Below are 21152 nucleotides of genomic sequence, written 5' to 3'. Positions count from 1 at the left end.
TTCACAAGAATGTAACGTCTTCTCCGTGATTTTATTAATTTTTTTTCGTGTCTGAGACTCATTTATATGTTTTACATACAAAAGTAGAAAAATATGATGTAGAAATAATACATGAATGTGTACACAAATAATTTGTGCTAGTGTAACGATGCAATAAATTATTGAGAGAGAAATAAGTTAGTTAGAATGCGAGTATTTCTTCGTTGAGATAGTGAAAATTTTAAACCCTGCCTTGGTTCAGCAAGTCTCAGGAATATTCAACCATGTCCCAAACGCATTAACCAGCATCATGTATATGAAATGTTCAAACATCTCATAGTCCATGCTTCGAACAGTAATGTGGTTCGCATGTTCCACCATCAATTTACTAACCATTTTGATCATTTTAGGATCATAACGATATTCAGTCTTTTGTAAATTAGTCATTACTTGATTTTGCAATTTCTCTATGTACTTGTGTTTGTTTGCCAAATTGATTCTTATTCTAGGAGAAATCACTATTAAATCCTGTTAGAAAAAAATTACACATTTCAATGGTGGACAATCGCAAACGTTAATTTGATAATTATCATATAAATTTTCCTAGTACAAACCTTGACAAAAGGTAAAGTAGTTGGCAAATTTTCGTAGCAAGCATCACATTCACATTTAAAGTGGTAAGCACTTCGTAAAGTATTTTGTCTGTCAGCTTTAGGCGCGATCGTATAATTGTCACCGACATAGCACAGGAACAGCTGTAAAACAAAAAACAATTGAAAGAGCGTTGCTTGATGTAAATCGGTTTAAAATATAAAATAGTTGTATCGCGACCGAGAATCACCTGTTCTCCTTCTTCTATAACGTGTTTAGCATAAACGATTCGTTTATTACATTTTGTAGGAATACTTTTGACATTTGGATCACAGCTGTGATTAAAAAGACTGCAAAATGGATACAAAGCAGCTCCGTACCTTTGACCTATTATTGTACTTTCTCTGTGTACAAAGTACTGAAAAATATTTGCAATAAATATTTTAACTATGTTAAAATTATTATTTAAATTAAATAATATCCATATTGAAAAATTATTACTTTCAAGGTATTATTAGGGAGTAAAAGTGAACTTTTCAGTAGCAAAGCTCCAATCAACTTGATATCTTCGTTTTGCATCATTTCTACTGGTGTTAGTTTTACTTTTCTTCCAAAAAAAGTTGATTCTCTAGCCAAATAATATGTAGCAACGCACACCATTGTTACATAAACACCAAGGGTATCATGGTGTAGTTGATCTCTAGAGGTTGTCAAACTATAAACACTCCTACATCTGTCACTGTGGAACACTTCATTATTTGAAAAGCCTTTAGTACGTGGATCTGAAATAATTTTTTTTTTAAATTATGGATTATATATGTACACTATTTTATGAGCAAAAAGTAGGTAATATAAACATTTACCTTCACAGTTTTCAATTTGGATCAATTCCCTTTTCATTTTACTTATACTACCAACTTGACTAACAGACAACAATAATAACTTCAAAGCTGATGTCAAAGCTCTTACAAAAATTTTACCATTATCTAAATCATGCCTATTTATGAAAGGATATATGCTCAAATCGAGATTGTACAAATGAGATATGACTGGACACTCATATTGGTGATATTTTTTCCAAGCCTCCGATTTGCATTTTTGTGAACAGTAAACGTTGTAAATACAACTCTCACATGGAATAGATGCCCATGTCTGTTGTACACAGTTGGCACAGAACAAATACATTCCATCAAGACAGATAGAGGTTAAATAACTTTTTTCAATTGCAATCACTTCTCCAGGCTCAATTCTTCGATCAGCAACAATATGTCTCCCCCACTTCTTGTTATACCTTATAGACACTGCTGTAGATGCACATGGGGCCTCGGTTTGTTGTTTAAAAGTTGGAAGAGGCATTTCTTTCTTTTCTACAGTCTTTTCTTTGAACTTACTGTTCAGTACAGTATTTAAGATAACATTCAGTTTTTCTATAAACTTATCCTTCACATCTTTATTCAGTGTAAACTGTTCAAAAGTTTTTAAAGCATCTTTACAAGTGCTCAGTGCTGTCTGCTTTTCCAAGGCAACTAAACTCTCTATTTTTCTAAACAAAAGCTTGGCTTTCAAGAAATCCGAGCCAGTTCTTTTAATCCCTTGATCACAATCTTTTATGCACTCTTCGTATACCTTGAGGTGAAATAATAGAGCAGATCTATTGCCATACGCTAAGGCCAGTTCATCTGAATCATTAGGAGCTGTGGCAATGCTCTCCGTATACAGACTCCAAATTCTATGATGCGTGCCAGAGTCGTGCTTCTTGTTCAAATACAAATCGTTTCCCACTTTTCTACAACGAATAGAGTCCTTTGAATTTTTCTGCTTAGGCTTCACAGGGTGATTCACAAATAGTGAATTGAACTGTTTCATACAATTATTCACAAGCTGCTTTTCTGATAGCAAACCCTCTTCTGAGGTCTCAGCAGTTTCTATATCCATTGTTTCATGAAGAAAGTTGGGTTTATTCATGGCTTCCATTTTTAGCACCAAATTCTTAAACACCTAAATAGCACCTACAAAAATTACCAAGCACAAAGAATATTAAAAATCGCGTTAATAAATAAATACGAAATAAAACGTTCAGAATTTATTTCCTCGTTTTTACCTTAAAAATTCAAGTAACACTCGTCTAATTGACACAAACCAGAGTATCCTTTTTACGCGGATAAATGTTTTGCACAAAACTATTTATACTTTTTTTTTGCTACCACGTCTGTGCTGCTGTCCTGGTGAATGAGCGCGTTTCCTTATTCACATTTTCTTGCCGTCGAGAGCAATTACCGTCTTGCCGAGACTAACCTCAAATAAACAAAGGAAGTTCTCGTATAATAGTCCCGTGCAGTGAAAGTGTGCAGACTGATGCAGAAGCCGGCGCGCGACGGGAACATCCTCGACGCGCCTATTTGGCGCGATACGTTTGCGTTTGCGTAGGCATACTTGTATTTCGACTACGTAATATGGTCAGGATAGATTTGCAGCACAAGTACGTGGGCCGCAGCTCGATTATTTAGTATACTAGACCTGGCGCAGTGCGCTGCTCGTACTGTAGTAGACTATTAATTCATTAACTTATTAAATGAAATATAAATGCTTGATTGATATTTTTAATATTTGTTTTCTATCACGAAAATATTTAGAGTTGAGTTGGTTGGGATCTCTATCTTCTATGCTCCCTAATAGGAGATAAGGTAGGGAAAGGCGAACGGACCAGGTACAAAGAATAAAGACAATGCTGAGAGCTGATTGTGACTAGATTATAATTATTTATGTACAAGATGTCTAAGTCTGTTCGACCCGGCGGCCAGGCCGTAACTGATTCACGAATCACGAATGACGAAAGTGACAAAGCTTCTATCTAAAATCTAAGCTCCCCTCGCGCTCGCCATGTCGTGGTGCTCCGCTAGGCGGCGTTTCGGGCCGCATGTGGTGGCAGGATGATTCATTTCGCGCTTATATAAATTTCAAAATTGCCGTGGATTCGTCGCCAACTTCCTTTTAAAATTTTAAGGTTATGTCTCAACTCAGTTCGTGTCAACGTTCACATCATGTTTCTATTTGTAACAATAATAATATTTACAATACAGAATATTATAAATACACAAATTATAATTTGATATGTATTATAGTATTATATTACATTTTTAATATTAGAATCAATTTTAGAAATCAAAAACAAATCAAAAAAATTCTAACGATACTTTTGACGCATGCGCACTACATGAGCCAATCATATTGACGCATTCTTGGCTACACTTCATCCGGTCATGACTTTTTTATATATAGGGATAAATAGGGATAGGGATTGGGATTTATATAGGCCAGGGCCACATAAGCGCGTTCGACGGCGCTCGACCTTTAGTAACGAATTTTCGAATTTTAGTAACTTTCGGATAGTGCCAATAGTAAAATTGTCTCTATACAATCTTAACACGGTTAGATATGCACATATGTCATAGGTATGAGACATTTCCGTTGTTGGCACTATCCAAAAGTTACCAGAGGGATTCTTCGTTCACGTACTTGCGTATGTACGAACAAAATTTACGAAAATTAAAAGTGCCGCGCATGAAATCAAAAGAGGCGATATATGATTTTAAATCACCGAATCAGTAAAAACATATTTTTTTATTATTATATGTATAGCTAAAGTTATAACACATTGTTACATGGTCTGTACAATTAAATGATTTAAGTTAATGTATGTTATAAAAACAAAAATAAAATATGTATAAAATACAATTGCACAAAAACACATTTACAAGACAATCTTATTTTTCAGACTCACATTCAGGAATATCAATTTTCATGGCGAATGTCATTATAAACATTTTTCTCATTAAACTTTGGTAATATACATATTCCTTGCAACAAACAGTTACTTTTTCATCGATGACCTTTAATATTTCAGCAATTTTCTCTAATATTTCTTTTTTGTACACAAAGTTTTCTGTAAATAACTGCTTGATTACTTGATTGTTTTTATCAATCACTGAATTGATTTCAGCAGCTAACTCAGGTGTAGTATTGAGTAAATCCTGGTGAATAATAAAAAGCTTGTTGATTTGTACCAGTTATATTAAACTTTTTGTAAATTTTGTATAAGATTGCAATTACCTTAAGACTAGGTAAACAAACATCTGACCATTTATTTTGGCAAGGTATACATTCACATTGAAAGCTGTACCACTCTTCCATATATCTCTGTCTATCTTCTCTTGGCCAACTTAAAAAATGTAGATCATAGTAATTGATGAATATCTAAAATTGAATTTTATATAAATTTCAATAGACTCTTAATATGACTGTAGTTTTAATAAATTTGTGTAAGACCTGTGATCCTTTTTTTATTGGCTCCTTGGCATAAATTGCTAATTCTTTATTTTCGGTTACAAAATGATCAGCATTTGGAGAACAACTATGATTGAACATGCAAGAAAATGGCCATATGGAAGCAGCTATTGCTAAAGACTCATATTTCCAAGTGTGTACATGTAACTAGAATGAAAGAATGCATACAATATTACAAATAGAAGGATAAAAATATGTGACATATATCTTTTAGACTTACTATTAGCTTATTGTTAGATAATGAGAAAAAACATTTTAGCAACAATCCTGCAAATAACATCATATGTGGTTGATGAATAATTTGTGAGGGTGTTAAATCGAACATTTCTCCAAATAATTCAGTTTTTGTGGCCAGGTAATACACAGTGTAACAAGTTTTATTTGCAAAACTAGTTACTGTAATTTCGTCAGAGTCCCCCCAATTATTTGCACTTCTAATACAAAGGCAACTCCTAGCTTGATCGCTGTAAAACTTTCCATCATCCATAAATCCTTTCTTGCGAACATCTGAATAATATGAACGAAGGAATTAAATATTGAAAACAATATATGATGATTATATAGAAAAGTTATATACCTTGGCATTTTGCTACAGCTATTAGCTCTTCTCTCAAATTATCCATGCCACCAGCATTGTAAACCAAAACAAGCATAAATCTTAAATAGAAAAAGAGCAATTTTACTTCAGATTTCCCATTGCCTAGATGAGAATATATTGGGCATTCAAATTGATGATATTTTTTCCAGGCCTCTGATTTACATTCTTCTGAGCAATAAACATCATAAATGCAATTGTTACATGGTATCAAGCATAAGGAAGGTTTCATGCAAGTACTGCAGAACGCATACATTTTAGTAGGATCAAGAAATGAAAGATAATTCTCCTCAACAACAATAATCTCTCCAGGTTCAATATCTCTTTCCGCTATAATGTGTCTACCCCAGATTTCATGGTGAGCTATTGCTACAGCATCAGAGGCACAAGAGGCTTCTTTGTTAGGTTTGAAAGATGGTAACTCTTTATCTATAATGTGTTTTTCTTCCTTGATCTTCTCATCAAAGGTCATTTCAGAAATTGAATGAGACATATCAGCAAACTTGTCTCGAAATTCCCTTTTACGTTTCTTATCTAGAGTACATGTCTTGAGGAAACTTAGAGCTTCATCATAAACTCTCTTTGCATTTTTATCTTTCAAAGCCACCAAACATAAAACTTTACGGTGCAAAAGTTTCAATTTCAGCTGACTTATGCTTGTTATCTGCAAAGCTCTGTCACAATCATTAATACAATCCTGATACCTTTTCCAATGAAGAAGAAAAGCTGATCTGCTGCCAAATCCAAGAGCTAATTCTTCAGACTCCCTTGGAGCTACAGCAATACTCTCATTGTAAAGCTGTGAAATCCATAAATGCAGTGTACGATCGTGTATCATATCGTTGAATAATCGATTTCCATGTATTCTCAATTGATTGGATCTATAACTACTTTTGACATTTTCATTTTCATCTTGCATTCCCATCTCATCTATTGCTTCAAGAAAATTGTGTATGATCCCTTTCTCAGAATATAAATTATCTTCTGAGGAAATATCGTAATCATCCAGGTGAAGAAGAGATATCTCCTGCAGTTTCTCGACACGCCGCTCTACTTCTTCACTATCCAAGTTAGGGTCCATCATTTTTCTGCAAATTTAAAATAACAAAATTAATGTAGCTCTTTAATGAAAATTTCCAATATATCACATATTAAAATAGCTTACAAATTATAATTTGAAAATTCAACAGTTAGTGAGTTATAGCTATTTCTGGTAGTTTATTTACTCTCATAACAAACGTGACGAACTATTACCTGTTTTTCAGCTTGATTTATTTTATTACTACGTCGATATTATTGTACGCTTTGTCAAGTATCTATACTTATCCAGTTTTAAACAGTCTTTTTTTATTGCGAATTTTATTTTCCACACAACAGTTGAATACCGCACGGTGAGTATAACGATCGTGCTTCTTACAAAGTATTAAAGTATGTTCGTGCTCGCACTTATATTGGACGATCACTGGCGAGTGAAAAGTCGTTACAAAATGTACTTAATCCTTTGTTATGATAATACTAAGGCGAATTAGATATAGTCCGAGTTTGAAATGGCGTTATCTACATTTAGTTTAAAATCAAAGTTAGGTCTTGTATTCTCAAAAGCTGGGCATTAATACTCAATGTTTAGAATATAAAGAAAATTTTTTTTTTATTTTTTTTCCCATAGTTATCTAATAATTCGGGTTTCATAACTTTATTTCAATTTTGATATACTTTTATTTTATAATATCATACACTGAAGATTATGTAAATAATTTTTAGCAACTATTTTTTTTTATTCAAAAAAAGTTTAGATTATTGTCCAAACTTATTTAATAAAAAATATTATGAAAGAAAACAATGATTCTGGTTGAAAAAATTGGTAAAAGTATATGCAGACATGCAGTTATTTGTAACAAATACTCAGACAGCGTAATTATAGTGGCAAATGAAAAAAAAAATAATTAGCACATTTAAATTCAATAAAAATAGTTTTGACAATAGGCTTTAATCAACATTTTTTTGGAAATTCAACAAGCCAATTTCCAAACGTTTTCATTTGCATTTTATGCAGGTACTCTGCAAAAAAAAATATTTGATACTATAAACCGTGACTTTTTCGGCTAATGTTTTAAGGATGTTTATAAGATCTTTTGCAGTATCATTATCATACATAAGAATGTTTGCTTCTGGATCTTTTCTTTTAATGATAGTTTTAATGATAATCAATTTTGTATTAACATTGCCATATTTTTTGCCAATTCAGGCTTGTCTTTTAGTATTACCTATTATGAAATAGTTTTTATTGTATAATCATTAAAAAATTAGAAAATAATCTACAAGAAATATAATTAAATAAATTATTACCCAATAAGATTTCAAATGTCTGGATGTCCAATTTTTTTCACAAGCTATGCACTGACATCTGAATTTATATTCAGAAAACAAACAATCCTGTCTCTCTTTTTTAGATTATTGTATTCATCACAATGTCTCTCTTTTTTACGTTATTGTATTCATCACAATAAGCGACAAATACCTAATTATAAAAAGATTATTGTTTTATTGTATAGATTTTGCTTGTTAAAAAATAAATCTCGCAGAAATATTTTGTACATGAATAAATGTTTGTTACAACATACCTGTGAACCCTTCTTAATAGGATGTTTAGCATAGACTACCAATTCATTGTTTTTTTGAAGTGAAATATTTTGCATTTGGATCACAACTGTGATTGAAAAAACTACAAAATGGATGGACAGAGAGTCCACATTTGTTATCATTCTCGTAATCTGAATGATATCCATCAAGCTGCAAACAAAATTATAATTATTCATAATAAAAGATTGTGCTAATGATTAAAATTATAAAAATATTTATATAGTAATATTACTGACAGTAAAAGCATTGTAAGGCAGCACACATAAATTTCGTAAGATGATTGCACCTATGAATACCATATCCTCATTTTCAAACGTCGTTGAAATTTGTGATTTACTTAGTTTTGTTCCAAAAAAATTTGTTTCAGTTGTTAAGTAGTATACAGCATCGCTAGCATTCTTAGCCATAAGTGATACAATGCCTGCATCTGTTTGACTTCGATAATTTTGAAGACTGTTTGCACTTCTTAGTTTGCTGTTGTCAAAAATTCCATCTGCAGAAAAGCCTTTTGTTCGAAGATCTAAAAATGAAGCAATATATTGCTTATAAGCTAAGGTACTTCTTCGAAATATGTTACATTGATGTAGAGCAATAAAAATGTATCATACCTTTATTATTTATAATACTGAAAAATTAATTTCTAAATTGACTTATACCACCAGCCTCATGTACAGAAATGAGCATGAATCTTAAGCAAACTAAAGATGACTTTTGATCTTTATCAATATCCCAAAGATATGTAAATACATTACACTCATACTGATGATACTTATTCCATGCTTCTAACTTGCATTCTTCTGAACAATAAACATCATAAATACAGTGTTCACAGCAATGATTTCACCTGGCTCAATATCTTGAGTAACTGTTATGTGTCTACCCCATTTTTTGTTATAATTTATCACAGCAGATGTAGAAGCACAAGGGCATTCCATTTGATGTTCAAAAACAGGGAGCTCTATAGAAGTATTTATAATTGTTTTATTTGTTGATTTTAATTCCATTTTCACATCAGAATCCAGGATATCCTTTATTTTTTTTTTTATAAATTCCTTTTTCATTTTGTCATTTAGTAATGATTGTTGTAAAAATATCAAAACTTCTTCACATTTCGCTTTTAATCTGTCATCTTCCATAGCTGGCAGAGATTCAATTTTCCTAAATCTGAGCTTGGCTTTTAAAAGTCAGATGAAATTGTGCTTATTCCTCTATCACAATCACTTATGCAATCTTCATACTTGCATAAATCAAAAAAAATTGCAGACCTGTTGCCATATCCCATTGCTAATTCTTTAGTATTATTAGGAGCAAGTGCGATACTTTGAGTGTAAAGTTTATATTTCTTCGTGTACTATTTTACTATGCAATTTACTGATGTTATAAAGTTCATTTCCTTTCTCTCTGTATCTAATGGAATCATGGACATTCTTTTTTCTCTGCATGCTTCTGCTTCAAGTCCTAAGTCATCAAATTGTTCTAGACAATATGATATAGCATGTTTTTCAAACAGTAAATCATTATCTTTGTTTAGGTAGTTCAAGTTATAAAAATCAATGGGAGTCGGTAGACTAAACATATTGTATATATGCTATACTATAAAATTTTGATTAACAATTATCTGTTCACAAACTATCTGTTCTGTCTGTAATTATATAAAAAATAAATCCATTAGATTAAAATTTACATGAACTATAATCTAAGCTTTATTATATACCTATTACTACTTATTTTAATTGTAGTAAAATGTAGTGTCATAACTGATGTATAAGTATTTTTTTTACAAAGAAAAGATATAAAACGGCCATATACATATACATACACTCAAGCTTCGAAAAAAACACACGGTTATTTAAAAATAATAAAAGCTGATATTGATGCGTATCCAATAATCTAAATAGTATAATAAACAATGCTCGAGAATGCAACCGACCGGTCAGGCAGTCAACACTGTAATAAGCAAAGAAAAGAAAACAAGTTCCGACGTGATACGCGATCGTTCTAAGAAAAATTAACCCATTGTATTTGTATATATGATCCAATGATGCCACATCTATGTGGAGGTATTCGAAGACAATGCCAACATTAAAATTCAAATGAGATTTCAGATGTATAAGTATTAGTATAGGGTTTTTTCTTTTGCAGCAACGTAAAAGTATATAAACGAAATGCAGTAGCATAGCAGTGCGGACTGCGCGAGCTAGTGGCAGACAAACCTGATGACTGTTGATAGTAGTGCGTGGGTGGTGAATATGTCAACGTGCGAGCGTTAGAACTTGTAGAAGTATAAGTATGCAAAAAAAGATAGATAAAGACAAAGGCTGCTGTGGCACCGACGTCACTGCACAAACACACACACACACACACACACACACACACTGATTGGGTTGTGCCATAATGATAAGTACTTAGTCTAAAAGTAGCTCGTATAGTCGTATGTATATCCGCGTAAAGGTAAAAGTGAATTCGTATTATAGATATATGAGTTTTTTTTATCGAAGATTATTTTACGAGGTATAAACTTATAACTAAACAGTATGTAACTAAAAACTTCATGACATTTAAAATTAAAAGTCTTTATTTATAAAACAGCTTTGCTATCTCCAACCAGAAGCGGACTGTCACAAGCACCGAACCCGCTGGAAACACCTCCTTCGTTGCTCTTGGCCAGCTTAGTCCTAAGCGTGTGACCCACGGCCAAATTCCTCAAGATCTTTTCTCCGTTGCTCAGCACCACACCGAAGATCCCCAATTCTGACGTGACGTCCACGGGTCTGTTGTCCGCCACATCGGGCCTGATCAACTGATTACTTGTGACGACGGGTCTGATTTTGTCCATGAGGATCCACGCATTTCGCTCGTCGCTGTGACGAATCGACTCAAGCTTAGACCTGAGGTCTTCGCCGAAGAAGTTGTTGGCGCCGCCTTCGCGCTGTGGTTTCAGGACGAAGTCGTCAGGGTGGCTGAGAGCCTTCGAGATGATGGATTCGGAGTCAGAGTCCAAGAAGTAAAGACCTGCAGGTGACGTACACTATTATTAATATTTATTTATTTTTTATAAAACGCGCGAGAATCGACTAGAATATATATGTAAATTTTATAGAGTATAGAATTTTATAGTCTATAGAAGTACATTGAAATCGATAAGACATCTTATTGAATTGAATGGTAAGTCTTAATCGCTATTTTCGCATTAAAACTAGATTAAATTCGATAGGGTCAATAGAAGTCGATTCAATTTTATATGAAAAACAATAATTGAAATAAATAGATGGAAAACAGCAATTAAAATCCATTGATTTCTCTATAGATTTTAATCGATTCCCATTGACCCAATCTAATTTTATCGAGTTTTATTGCAAAAATCGTGATTAAGACTTACCATTCAATTTGATAAGAGGTGTTATCGATTTATATTGACTTTTTTTAGCAGGGTGTTGTAATGATGTTAATATCGTATATTAGGTAATTATAACGTTTATGGGCATTTAAGGAGATAATTCCGTGATTGGTAAGGCGCCGATCGTTTTTATATTATCAAGAGTATAAAGCTCAACGATGTCAAACTTTATAAGGAAGAGATACTATAAAATAGATTAACAGAGTATCATTCACAAACCATACCTGTGAAGAAATTCTTCATCCTCCGACAGTCCATCTCGTCTTCCAGGAACTTCTCCAGAACTCCGTTCATCGCTAGCTTCACCTGCACCTTCTTACAGCCTGCTAAGTGCATCCCGACATTCGGGCACTTTATTGCCCTTGATCTCTCGAGTGTCAACCTCGCATTCCACTCAGCTTCGCTCGGGTACTGACTAGGCGAGTATCCGCTGCGCAAATACACCAAAGCCACCTCCTTACCGTCCACCAGGAGGTGGCGTTCATCCGAAAGAGAAGCGCACAGAGATAACTGACCCAGACTACGACGTAGGACTGATATCCGATGGCCGAGTTGACGTCGTAGCTCGTACTCGTGCTGACGCTGGTCACCGATGTGGCGAGGCTTGTCCTCGACGACGAAGAGAATCGCCGCACTATGGATTAGATTACCGATTATTTTGTTATGTTTATTAGACTTATACTCGCTGAAAGTACCGTCAGAATCTATTATTAGCTACAACTATAGAAAGTTATGACTATAGGATGATTTTCATATTATGTTTTACGATATTTCGGATATAATACAGTTTTTAGATTTTCAAAAATTTACTATACGATTATATCCTATAATTTTAAAATAAAATTCTGACATATTACCATCACTAAAAATGATATTTGTAAATTAGCAAACACCCTGCGATTTAATACAGATTCTCTATTTGTAGATATCGTTTTTAGTATTTCCGAATTTCATTTTAAATTAGGATATAAATCATGCGAATACAACACAATTGTCACACGATTTACGCGTGATATTTTTCAGTATTGGAAAGAGATTGCACCTTATATAGACATGTTTTAGATAATTACAATTTGATTACTCCCGTTATATCGGGAGCTGTGTTTTGAACCTACATAATTGAGTTCTTTCTCTACTCTAACTCCAGTTACTTAGCTTCCTTATTACTTCATAACAATACTAATTAAATGTAATTGTTATCCCCTACTAAAAAAAGCAGATGACAATCGACTGATTATTAGCAGCTGATGATAATTGCTGATAATTATGCCAAAACCTCAGCTAATAAACAGGTGATAGCAGCTTAACATTTTTATTTAAGCTAATAGTTACAAATATGCGTTTATATGAGATAAAATGCTAATGACAATCATCAAACATTTTTAACCTTTAGTATTTTTTTCGAAGTTGTTTTAAATTAATAAAATTAATAAAACTCACATAATAAGGGCCATTACGGTTTCACCATTCAGATGATAACACCAAATCACTGGTTGCCAAAATTTTTATTTTGTAATAATTTCATTAAAACAAAAATTTTTTAAAATATTAATAAATAAAAATTTTGTAGCTCAAAGCAAATGTGTTGGTGTTATCATCTGAATGATAAGACCGTATTAGGCCCTCATTATATGAATTTTATAAATTTAATTAATTTTAAACTACTTTGAAAAAATATTAAGAAAGGTTAACAAATTTTTGATGATTATCACCTGATAATCAGCTGATTATCACTAACATGTAATTTCATACACACCCATTTTTGTAACTATTAGCTTTAATAAAAATATTCAGCTTCAATAATCACCTAATAATCAGCTGACGTTTTTGCATGTTTAACAGCAGATTATCGGCTAATAATCAGCTGCTTGTTATCTGCTTTTTTCAGTAGGGTAGGATGATTTTCATATTATGTTTTACAATATTTCAGATATAATACAGCTTTTAGATTTTCAAAAATTTACTATACGATTATGTCCTATAATTTTAAAATAAAATTCTGAAATATTATTATCACTAAAAATGATGTTTGTAAATTAGCAAACACCCTGCAATTTAATACAGATTCTCTATTTTGCTTATTCGTAGTTATCGTTTTTAGTATTTCTGAATTACATTTTAAATTAGGATATAAATCACGCGAATACAACACAATTGTCACACGATTTACACGTGATATTTTTCAGTATTGGAAAGAGGTTATACCTTATATAGACATATTTTAGATAATTACAATTTGATTACTCCCGTTATATCGGGAGCCTGTGTTTTGAACCTACATAATTGAGTTCTTTCTCTACTCTAACTCCAGTCACTTAGCTTCCTTATTACTTCATAACAATACTAATTAAATGTAATTGTTAAGTCTTTATTCACGATTACTCTATTGCCTACAATCATTTATGCGGCGCTTTTCGCTTTTCTTGCACGTGAATTTTATTCCGTTATACGAAAACTTTCTGTAATTCTAAAAAGTATTATTATCGATGAAGATTTTTTCAAGTTCAAATAACATATGCTATTATATCGAATATTTCGAATACTATAATTTAAATACATGTTCACCTGGGGTTGTTGTACATCTTCCAAGCGTCGAGCATTCCTCGACAAAGCCCTTCAAGCGGATTATTAACCGGCAAATCGGCTATGCGTTCTAGTAAATTCGCCTCCTCTAGAACATAACGGTGTAGTCTGGAACAAGCCGTACCGATCCATCCTTGACCACTTGCTATAGTGTTTACCTGTGACATTCATTGGGTCATTCACATTAGAAAATCAAATATATTCTTCATCGAGTATTGTAGCTCAGTAAAAAAAATCGTTCACCAAAGATCTTCCTACCTCGACCTGTTTGCAGCTCTTCGCTTCATGACCACCTGCATCGCACCTGTTCACGTCTAGCATATAATCAGCTCTGAACAAACCGAGCTCGACGTTTTGAACACACCCTTCTCTCTGTACAATATCGTGAAGCTCTAGTAGTCGTCCTGTAAAGTCGTCGACTTTACCGGCTTCGGACAGAGTCTCTTTCAGAAAGTCACCGTCGCGAGACACTTTCAACATCAGTTGGTTCACCAGAGGCTGAATTGAAACCACTGACTCGTAAGCCGAACGAGGGAATTCCGTTGGATACAGGGTGAAAGGGACAAATTCCACGCGATCGGTTGGACATTCTGCAGATGGTTAGTTTTACTAGTTTTGGTTAAAAATGATGCTTCGGTGATCGTAGCTTGAGCTTTTGAAAAATACAATAAAAATCGTTCCCGCAATCTCTTTTTTTTTTATTTTAGACTGTTTGATGGAAATACAGAAATAAGTAACGCCCTACATTTTCTTACTTATGCACTAAGAAAAATGATGTAATAAAAATTAAAATAACTTGAATAAAAATTATTTTTATTTTATTTAATATTATATAGTGAAAGAAATAAATGAAAGAAAGAAATTTTTTGTGGCGACGGGAATCGCACCTGGACCTCTGGCGTGGGAGTCGAGCGCGCTGACCACTTACCTAAACAGAACTGTTATGTACCTAATTTCAGATCTGATATATTAATCACCTTTACTTATAAGTTAACATTAATAATAATTTAACGGAAATCAATAAATAATAACAGCGAATAATATCAGATAAACGAAAACTAATAGATTTTGAACTCTAATTACTGCATAAACTAACTTTCATAAAGACAGATAACCTCAAAACAATAATAATCAAAAAAATATAATGTAGCAATATTTAATGTACGTATAATAATTTTTAATACACGTCTAACAATTTTTATGACCGAGGCTTTTAGAAAAAAGAAACTTATATGAAAATATCTCATAGAGCGAGTACGTCCCGCCATTACTCCAGATTATAGTAATTTTTATTCAAGATATTTTAATCTTTATTGTATCGCTTTTCTCAGTGTAATAAAAAAGTTCATTTTTCAACTTTGCCATCTTCTTCGCGAAAATGTGTTCGATACAATTAATGATTAGCAATTTTTAAATTAGAAAAAATAGGTCATACCTTCCAATTTATTACTTGTCCGCGCGACGAGCCCATTGACAAGTGCCCAATCCTTGGCCGCCTTGACAACGTCGTCATCGTCGTGACACCTTACGTCCATCGCACCGGTTTATCTTTACTCTACGTCGCTGCTCTGTTACACAGAAAAAGGTTTTCAGCGGTTTTTCACACGCCTTGAGAAGTAGCGAGTTCTTGATTCTTTGACAGCGCGTTTCGCTTTGCTGGAATCCGTTTTTCGGGTTCCAAGCAGCGAGTTTTGACGCGCTATCCCGCCAGCCAGGCGGTAGACTAGGAAGAGTGGGGAGAAGAGAGACAAAGACAGAAACAGTAAACACGTGCGTTGATTGGTCCGCGCGTCGTGACTTTGGAGAGTGGGGCATACGTCCGAAAAAGTGGCGTGCATCCGAAAGTTTAGGCCACTCAATAGAGCAAAATAAAATAGATATTTTGACAAAAATACGTACAGCAATCCGCCTGTGCGATCATTTCAAATACAGTCCGTAGATGTTTACTGATGTGTTTCCAACTCGCAACTTGAATTGCTAAATTTGTTATTAACAATTTACTGAAAAAACGCGTTTTTGTTTAGTTTTTTGCTTATAAAATGAAAACTACTTGATCAATATGAATTGTGTAAACGGAAAAGTTGTAGAGTATTAAATTACGAAGAGAATGAGACGTCGAACAATCCGATCGGTTGATTAGAACCGGAAAATTATCCGGAAAAAAACGGGAAATTTGGCTTTTTTTTTTAATTCATAACTTTGTTATTTATAAAGATTAAGAGCTAAAATTTGGCACAGAAGTAGATAGTTATATCAACTTTAAGTGTGCAAAAGGCAGGCACTGTCGGCTCAATAGTTTTTGCGTAATTGCAATTTCAATTTTTTTTATGCATTGACGTTTTTTTTATCGCTTGACATGGAAGCGAAAAATGGCTGAAAACCTTTTTCTGTGTATATCTACACCAAGCTTCGAGCTCGCTCGACTATTTTAGTTATCGTGGCCGCGGCCCGCTTGCCTCTTAGCGACAAGTTCATTGTCGAGTCTATTTTATTCGGTTCGTTCACGCGCAACGGAACCGAATAAAAAAAGCGTAAGTCATTTGAACAAGAAAAAAGCATACAAAGAAGTGGAGCATATGTCGATACGAATTTTTCGACGACCTCGTGTGCGCTTTTTCATCTATTGATAATATGCGAAATTAAATAGACTGTATTTTAGAAGGTATTTAAGTGAAGGTCTCACAGTGCGAGTGACCTTCGTTTACTTTCTAGATGAAGACATGGTTTTCAATGACCTATTTCGTAAAAGAGAATGCGATGCTTTCGGCTCCTTGTTTCAAAAAATAGTATAAGTACCTATACTGACCAATAGAGGGAAAAACGATATTTCCGATCTTCGCTTTAGGCACGGGTGTCAATTTACACGCAACTTGTATTAAAAATAAAGTTTACTTTCGGAAGAAGCGTGGACTGTACAAAACAATGTCTTAAAAAGTTTCTTAAGGGCATGCGCCACAGTCCTGTGGTTTAATCGACCCTAACTTATTTAGATTCCACTTTTCGGCGAAACGGCTGCTCAGAATGAATTTTCCTGTTGGGAATCGCATTTTGATGACCTAATAAAAGGCGGACGACCGCTTTTATGTAATTTTTCGTCAATAAAAAAAAATCCGTGTTAAATAGAAATCGATAATTTCATGAAAACACGTGGCGGCAGTTGATATAAAGCTGGGAGAAAAGTAGGGGCACTGTGGTCCTAAAACGTGTCGCGCAGCGCGTCTCTGGATATGCTGGCTATGCCACAGTCCTTTTTTTTCTTTTTTTTTGTATATGAACAGTCCTCTCTGTTTGGGTGCGTGTCTCGCCCAAAATAGGCGCGCGTATCATCCGTGTACCTAGACGTATCGCTAGACACTAAGTTGGTGGCGCTGCTCTTCCACTTTTCTCCCAGTGTAAGGCGAGCGAGCTGTCGCCGTGTACGCATGATATAGCTATATATACGATCGCGACTGATGTGTCATTGTTTTTTCATGCAAATGATAAAACTGCCAATTTTGTAAACAGGTCAATCTTATAAAGCAACATCGCATTATTTTAGTGTGATGCTTCGCATGGATGATATTGACATATACACATCGATGCTTTTTTTATGTTAGTTTGTGTGTTGTGTACAATATTTATATATCTATAAACAGGACTAATGTTTTACCAGCTCGCTCGCCGCGTGCGTGTGCTTGTTGATCTCCATAGCAACCGCCGCCACGTGTTTTCATGAAATTATCGATTTCTATTTAGCACGGATTTTACTTTATTGACGAAAAATCACATAAAAGCGATCGTCCGCTCTTTATTAGGTCATCAGAATGCGATTTCCAAAAGGAAAATTCATTCTAAGCAGCCGTTTGGCCGAAAAGTGGAATCTAAGTTAGGGTCAATAAAACAGGACTGTGGCATGCCCTTAAGGCCCTTGAAAGCGTAATATTGGATAGGTAGGATTCCAATATTATAATTAATATATATAGTTAGTTAGTTAGTTAGTAAACGAGGAAAACTAGTGTGTCTTGCGCATTCGCACTCAAACTTTTGAATTGACCACTGCACCGATGACCCTAAAAAAATTACATTTGATGTGTGTTTACGCGAGGAGCGAGCTTAGAAGCCTCAGTGAGCTCAGTGACAAAAAATAATTATTTGAATTCGTCGTTACTACTAATTTTGAAATTAATAAACTAAATATATATAGTTTTTTTTAATTTATACATATTGCTCACGGAAGCTTATAAGATCGCTTCCGCGTACAAAAGGTATATTAAACAGTACTGTCTATTTTTTTAACATCGTCGGTACACCGGTTGCTTAAAAGTTTCAGTTGGGATGCAACGTACTCCTATTTTTCTCCTTTGCTGTTTACTTATGCTTCTAAAGAACCTTTTTGAATGCAAATAGATTTTCTACTAAGCTAAGACGATAAAATCAAAAAGATAGCTTAAAATTTCAGTATATTTTATTGAAAAAATCTCACTAACTAAATACATCACACACGTTAACGTTTAAAGCCTCGTTAGTTATCATAATAACAATCAATAAATACAAATAAATACAAATAAATGCAAAAATAAATAAAAACAAATAATCTAGCAACTACGCACTTTTCTCTCCTTTCTCATTCTCTCGGTAATCAAATAACTATACAATATAGACAGACATAGATACGAGAGACAAAGGAGTTAATAACGCAAGGAAAGAACGATACAAAGAAACGAAAGAAGTATAGAGAATAGAAGCAACGTTCAGAGAACAGGTGAAAAGGAAAAGTTTTAAGCTCAATCTCGTCGCGTTATACATTGTACATCGACTGATGGTTGGGATATCTCCCGACCGTGTCGCAAAATTAAAAAACGGCATCCAGCTTGACGATCTGCACCTTGGAGGTGAGAGTGGCTTTGCTGATATCATCTGCCATGTTGTAGGTTGTCCTGTAGCTTATCAGCTCCATGACACCATCGCCGTTAAGATCGGCAATGCGTATGGAGTGCGCTTGCCGCGGCAGACTTGGTTGACAATCCTGGCCACGGCAGAGCTGTATCAGCTCGCTCTGACTTGCGTTCATTACATGTACCTCTGTGTTATTCACAAAGATGATGCTCACGCGCTCGGTCAAGCTCTGCTGACGCACCGTTGTTGGTCCCGGTGTTACTGATTTTTCCTAAAATCCCAAAAAATATAATGAATTTTTTTAAACAAAATGAAATAAAACTCTAATGAATCTCATCTATACCTTATCCTCAGCTGCAGTATCAGCGGTCCAATTCCAAAACTTGAGTGCAAAACCTGCAGTGTAGGCTTGGCCGAATGTGTCAAGTATCGCTGGCCTCGTGACAAAGGATGAGGCACTCGCATGGTCCCAGATGCGGCTCTCATTCCTCGCATGCACCAGTGTCAAATTAACGCTAGTCTGGCACACGTCGCTTGGACAACGGTCACCGGCTACGTTACGTACGTAAAGTCGGTGATGAGGTGTCAGATCCCAACTGTCGGTTGATGTCTGATTCGGATAAGAAGCCGGCGGTTTGCTTGTTGCAGGCTGTGTTAAAACTGTCAATGCCAGCTTACGACGTGCTTGCGAGAAGTTGATTGACTCGATTAAATTCTTGAGGAGGATAGTTTTTGTCGACTCTGAAAAATATTTAATTTATATTTGGCAGCTCACCCAAATTTACTCTAATATACACTGCATTCACATACAGTGAAAATACGAAACTTTATTGGAACATAAACTTACGATTCGAGTTCCCATTGTGGCAAGTGTACGACAAAACGAACGCCGAGTCGATATCGCTCAGCTCGACGCTCTGACATCCGGGTATGGATTGTCGCGCGAGCACTTTCCCGCTCTTCCCGGACAAAAACACAAGACTTTGACTAGAGTTTGTAAGCTCGATGGTGAGCAGGTCGTTGATCCCGTCGGAGTCAAGATCCGAGAGCAGCAGTGGCAGCGCTGGCTGCGCGTGAATTTCGGAGTTCCAGTGGATAGTACCGGCGATTGGCTCGATGCTCACCAGGAGACCGCCTTCACCGGAAACTAAGCAATCCGGCTTTCCTGAGCCGTCGGTATCGAGGATCTCGCAGTCTATGTCGGTAGGAAGTCGTTTCAGTACAACCCACCACAGCGGAATGCCGCTAGTACCCTGCATCGACAAAACTCCTCCGCCTTCTGGTGTAATTTGTTGCTGCCCTGGAGATTCTCGCGAATCTATGTCACCAAACTGCTGACCTCGCAACAAGAATATTAGATTGTAAGGGCTGCCTGGTATCACTGTTATCCTTCCATTTATCTCTGGAAATAATTTATTAAAATTTAGTGAACATCAGTTGACTTTTAAAGCACAGATTAGTTCTAATAAACTCACCAACACCCTCTAATGTTTTATCCCAAGACACAGAGGTTTTAGGCTCTGGTGCAGGTGGGCATATCGACGAGTTGTCGCAAGGTAGTACATACAAGAATATTAATATAGTGAGTATACAAAGTAATACTGAAGCAACAAGGCAGAACCGCCTAAGAGGTGACATGTCATGTCTCTTCCACAGATCATCGTGACTTTGTCCATCGAGTATCATAATTGGAATATTGTCAGTGCTATAGCCAAAAGAATTCCGGCCATTTCTTGCTCTGTTTGCAAGATTTTTCGTTTCATCCAGAGGATAAAACCTTCCATTTTGACAAATCGTTGTTGTATCCTAAAAAAAGATTCAAATATATTTCATTTGCATGATTAATTTATTATTGCGCATTATGCTGACACAATTGGAAACTTGGAAAAGTAAATATTTCTTTTTTTTCAAGCTGTCACTTGGCAAACAGATTGACACAGATTCACATCAGAGATTGATACAAGATAAAACAGAAATTGACATAAGTAGTCTAAAAATAAACAGTGATGAATGTATTCAACTGTTCCATGCATTTATTGGAACAAAGAAATCAATATTTCAATTATATATTACTATATTGTTAGTATAAAGAAATTATACTTTGACAATTTTATATAGAATATTGCAAATTAACAAACTGTATTAACA

The 21152-nt window shown here is 34.7% G+C and overlaps 5 protein-coding genes across 6 annotated transcripts in view; 1 reads left to right on the top strand and 4 right to left on the bottom strand.

The window, feature by feature from the left end:
- Window positions 1-12: 12 nt before the first annotated feature.
- Window positions 13-3407, bottom strand: LOC100124189 (SET and MYND domain-containing protein 4-like). Its single transcript, XM_031931972.2, has 6 exons — window positions 2672-3407; window positions 1434-2579; window positions 1072-1352; window positions 821-988; window positions 594-734; window positions 13-507 (listed from the first exon to the last, which is right to left on the bottom strand). Exons 2-6 carry the CDS (start codon window positions 2542-2544, stop codon window positions 238-240), a joined length of 1971 nt encoding a protein of 656 aa, XP_031787832.1. The 5' UTR covers window positions 2545-2579; window positions 2672-3407; the 3' UTR covers window positions 13-237.
- Window positions 3408-4152: 745 nt separating this feature from the next.
- Window positions 4153-7063, bottom strand: LOC100124188 (SET and MYND domain-containing protein 4). Of its 2 annotated transcripts, none has more exons than XM_003424538.5 (6): window positions 6675-7063; window positions 5492-6597; window positions 5135-5421; window positions 4897-5061; window positions 4681-4824; window positions 4153-4601 (listed from the first exon to the last, which is right to left on the bottom strand). In XM_003424538.5, the coding sequence occupies exons 2-6, from the start codon at window positions 6591-6593 to the stop codon at window positions 4335-4337; spliced, it is 1965 nt and encodes a 654-aa protein (XP_003424586.1). In that variant the 5' UTR covers window positions 6594-6597; window positions 6675-7063; the 3' UTR covers window positions 4153-4334. The 2 variants fall into 2 exon arrangements, with proteins under 2 accessions (XP_003424586.1, XP_001608081.2); XM_001608031.6 differs by having other exon boundaries at window positions 6764-7063.
- LOC100124187 (glutathione synthetase-like) lies at window positions 6764-15785 on the bottom strand. The gene is made up of 10 exons (XM_032601051.1): window positions 15565-15785; window positions 14388-14719; window positions 14112-14287; window positions 11771-12180; window positions 9864-11161; window positions 8758-9791; window positions 8386-8669; window positions 8131-8299; window positions 7856-8027; window positions 6764-7773 (listed from the first exon to the last, which is right to left on the bottom strand). Exons 1-5 carry the CDS (start codon window positions 15662-15664, stop codon window positions 10728-10730), a joined length of 1452 nt encoding a protein of 483 aa, XP_032456942.1. The 5' UTR covers window positions 15665-15785; the 3' UTR covers window positions 6764-7773; window positions 7856-8027; window positions 8131-8299; window positions 8386-8669; window positions 8758-9791; window positions 9864-10727.
- Window positions 11043-21152, top strand: part of LOC100678311 (FAD synthase) — a 22838-nt gene continuing 12728 nt past the window's right edge. Inside the window, exon 1 of the mRNA XM_031932100.1 lies at window positions 11043-11167. The gene's annotated coding sequence lies outside the window, so the exon portion shown is untranslated. The remainder of the gene's footprint in view (window positions 11168-21152) is intronic.
- Window positions 18556-21152, bottom strand: part of LOC100124186 — a 3239-nt gene continuing 642 nt past the window's right edge. Inside the window, exons 2-5 of the mRNA XM_001608029.6 lie at window positions 20480-20810; window positions 19852-20406; window positions 19348-19745; window positions 18556-19275 (exon numbers count right to left, since the gene is read on the bottom strand). Of these exons, the coding sequence (XP_001608079.1) occupies window positions 18961-19275; window positions 19348-19745; window positions 19852-20406; window positions 20480-20810 (1599 nt within the window). The 3' untranslated portion in view covers window positions 18556-18960. The remainder of the gene's footprint in view (window positions 19276-19347; window positions 19746-19851; window positions 20407-20479; window positions 20811-21152) is intronic.

The sequence above is a fragment of the Nasonia vitripennis genome, chromosome 5, assembly GCF_009193385.2.
Source record: "Nasonia vitripennis strain AsymCx chromosome 5, Nvit_psr_1.1, whole genome shotgun sequence".
NCBI classification, from domain to species: domain Eukaryota; kingdom Metazoa; phylum Arthropoda; class Insecta; order Hymenoptera; family Pteromalidae; genus Nasonia; species Nasonia vitripennis.
The sequence above is the reverse complement of the archived record's forward strand: the minus strand, read 5'-3'. Positions and strand labels throughout refer to the sequence as shown.

Excerpts from the sequence above, each read along its gene's own strand:
- LOC100124189 (XM_031931972.2), bottom strand. The coding sequence starts at position 2,544 with ATGGAAGCCATGAATAAACCCAACTTTCTTCATGAAACAATGGATATA. Across the intron at positions 989-1,071 it reads TCCCTAATAATACCTTGAAA|TACTTTGTACACAGAGAAAG; the intron begins GTAATAATTTTT and ends AATATTTTTCAG. Across the intron at positions 735-820 it reads TTATAGAAGAAGGAGAACAG|CTGTTCCTGTGCTATGTCGG; the intron begins GTGATTCTCGGT and ends TTTGTTTTACAG.
- LOC100124188 (XM_003424538.5), bottom strand. The coding sequence starts at position 6,593 with ATGATGGACCCTAACTTGGATAGTGAAGAAGTAGAGCGGCGTGTCGAG. Across the intron at positions 5,422-5,491 it reads AGCTGTAGCAAAATGCCAAG|ATGTTCGCAAGAAAGGATTT; the intron begins GTATATAACTTT and ends CATATTATTCAG. Across the intron at positions 4,602-4,680 it reads TTTGTTTACCTAGTCTTAAG|GATTTACTCAATACTACACC; the intron begins GTAATTGCAATC and ends ATTATTCACCAG.
- LOC100124187 (XM_032601051.1), bottom strand. The coding sequence starts at position 15,664 with ATGGACGTAAGGTGTCACGACGATGACGACGTTGTCAAGGCGGCCAAG. Across the intron at positions 14,720-15,564 it reads GACAAGTAATAAATTGGAAG|AATGTCCAACCGATCGCGTG; the intron begins GTATGACCTATT and ends AACCATCTGCAG. Across the intron at positions 12,181-14,111 it reads AAGATGTACAACAACCCCAG|TGCGGCGATTCTCTTCGTCG; the intron begins GTGAACATGTAT and ends TCTAATCCATAG.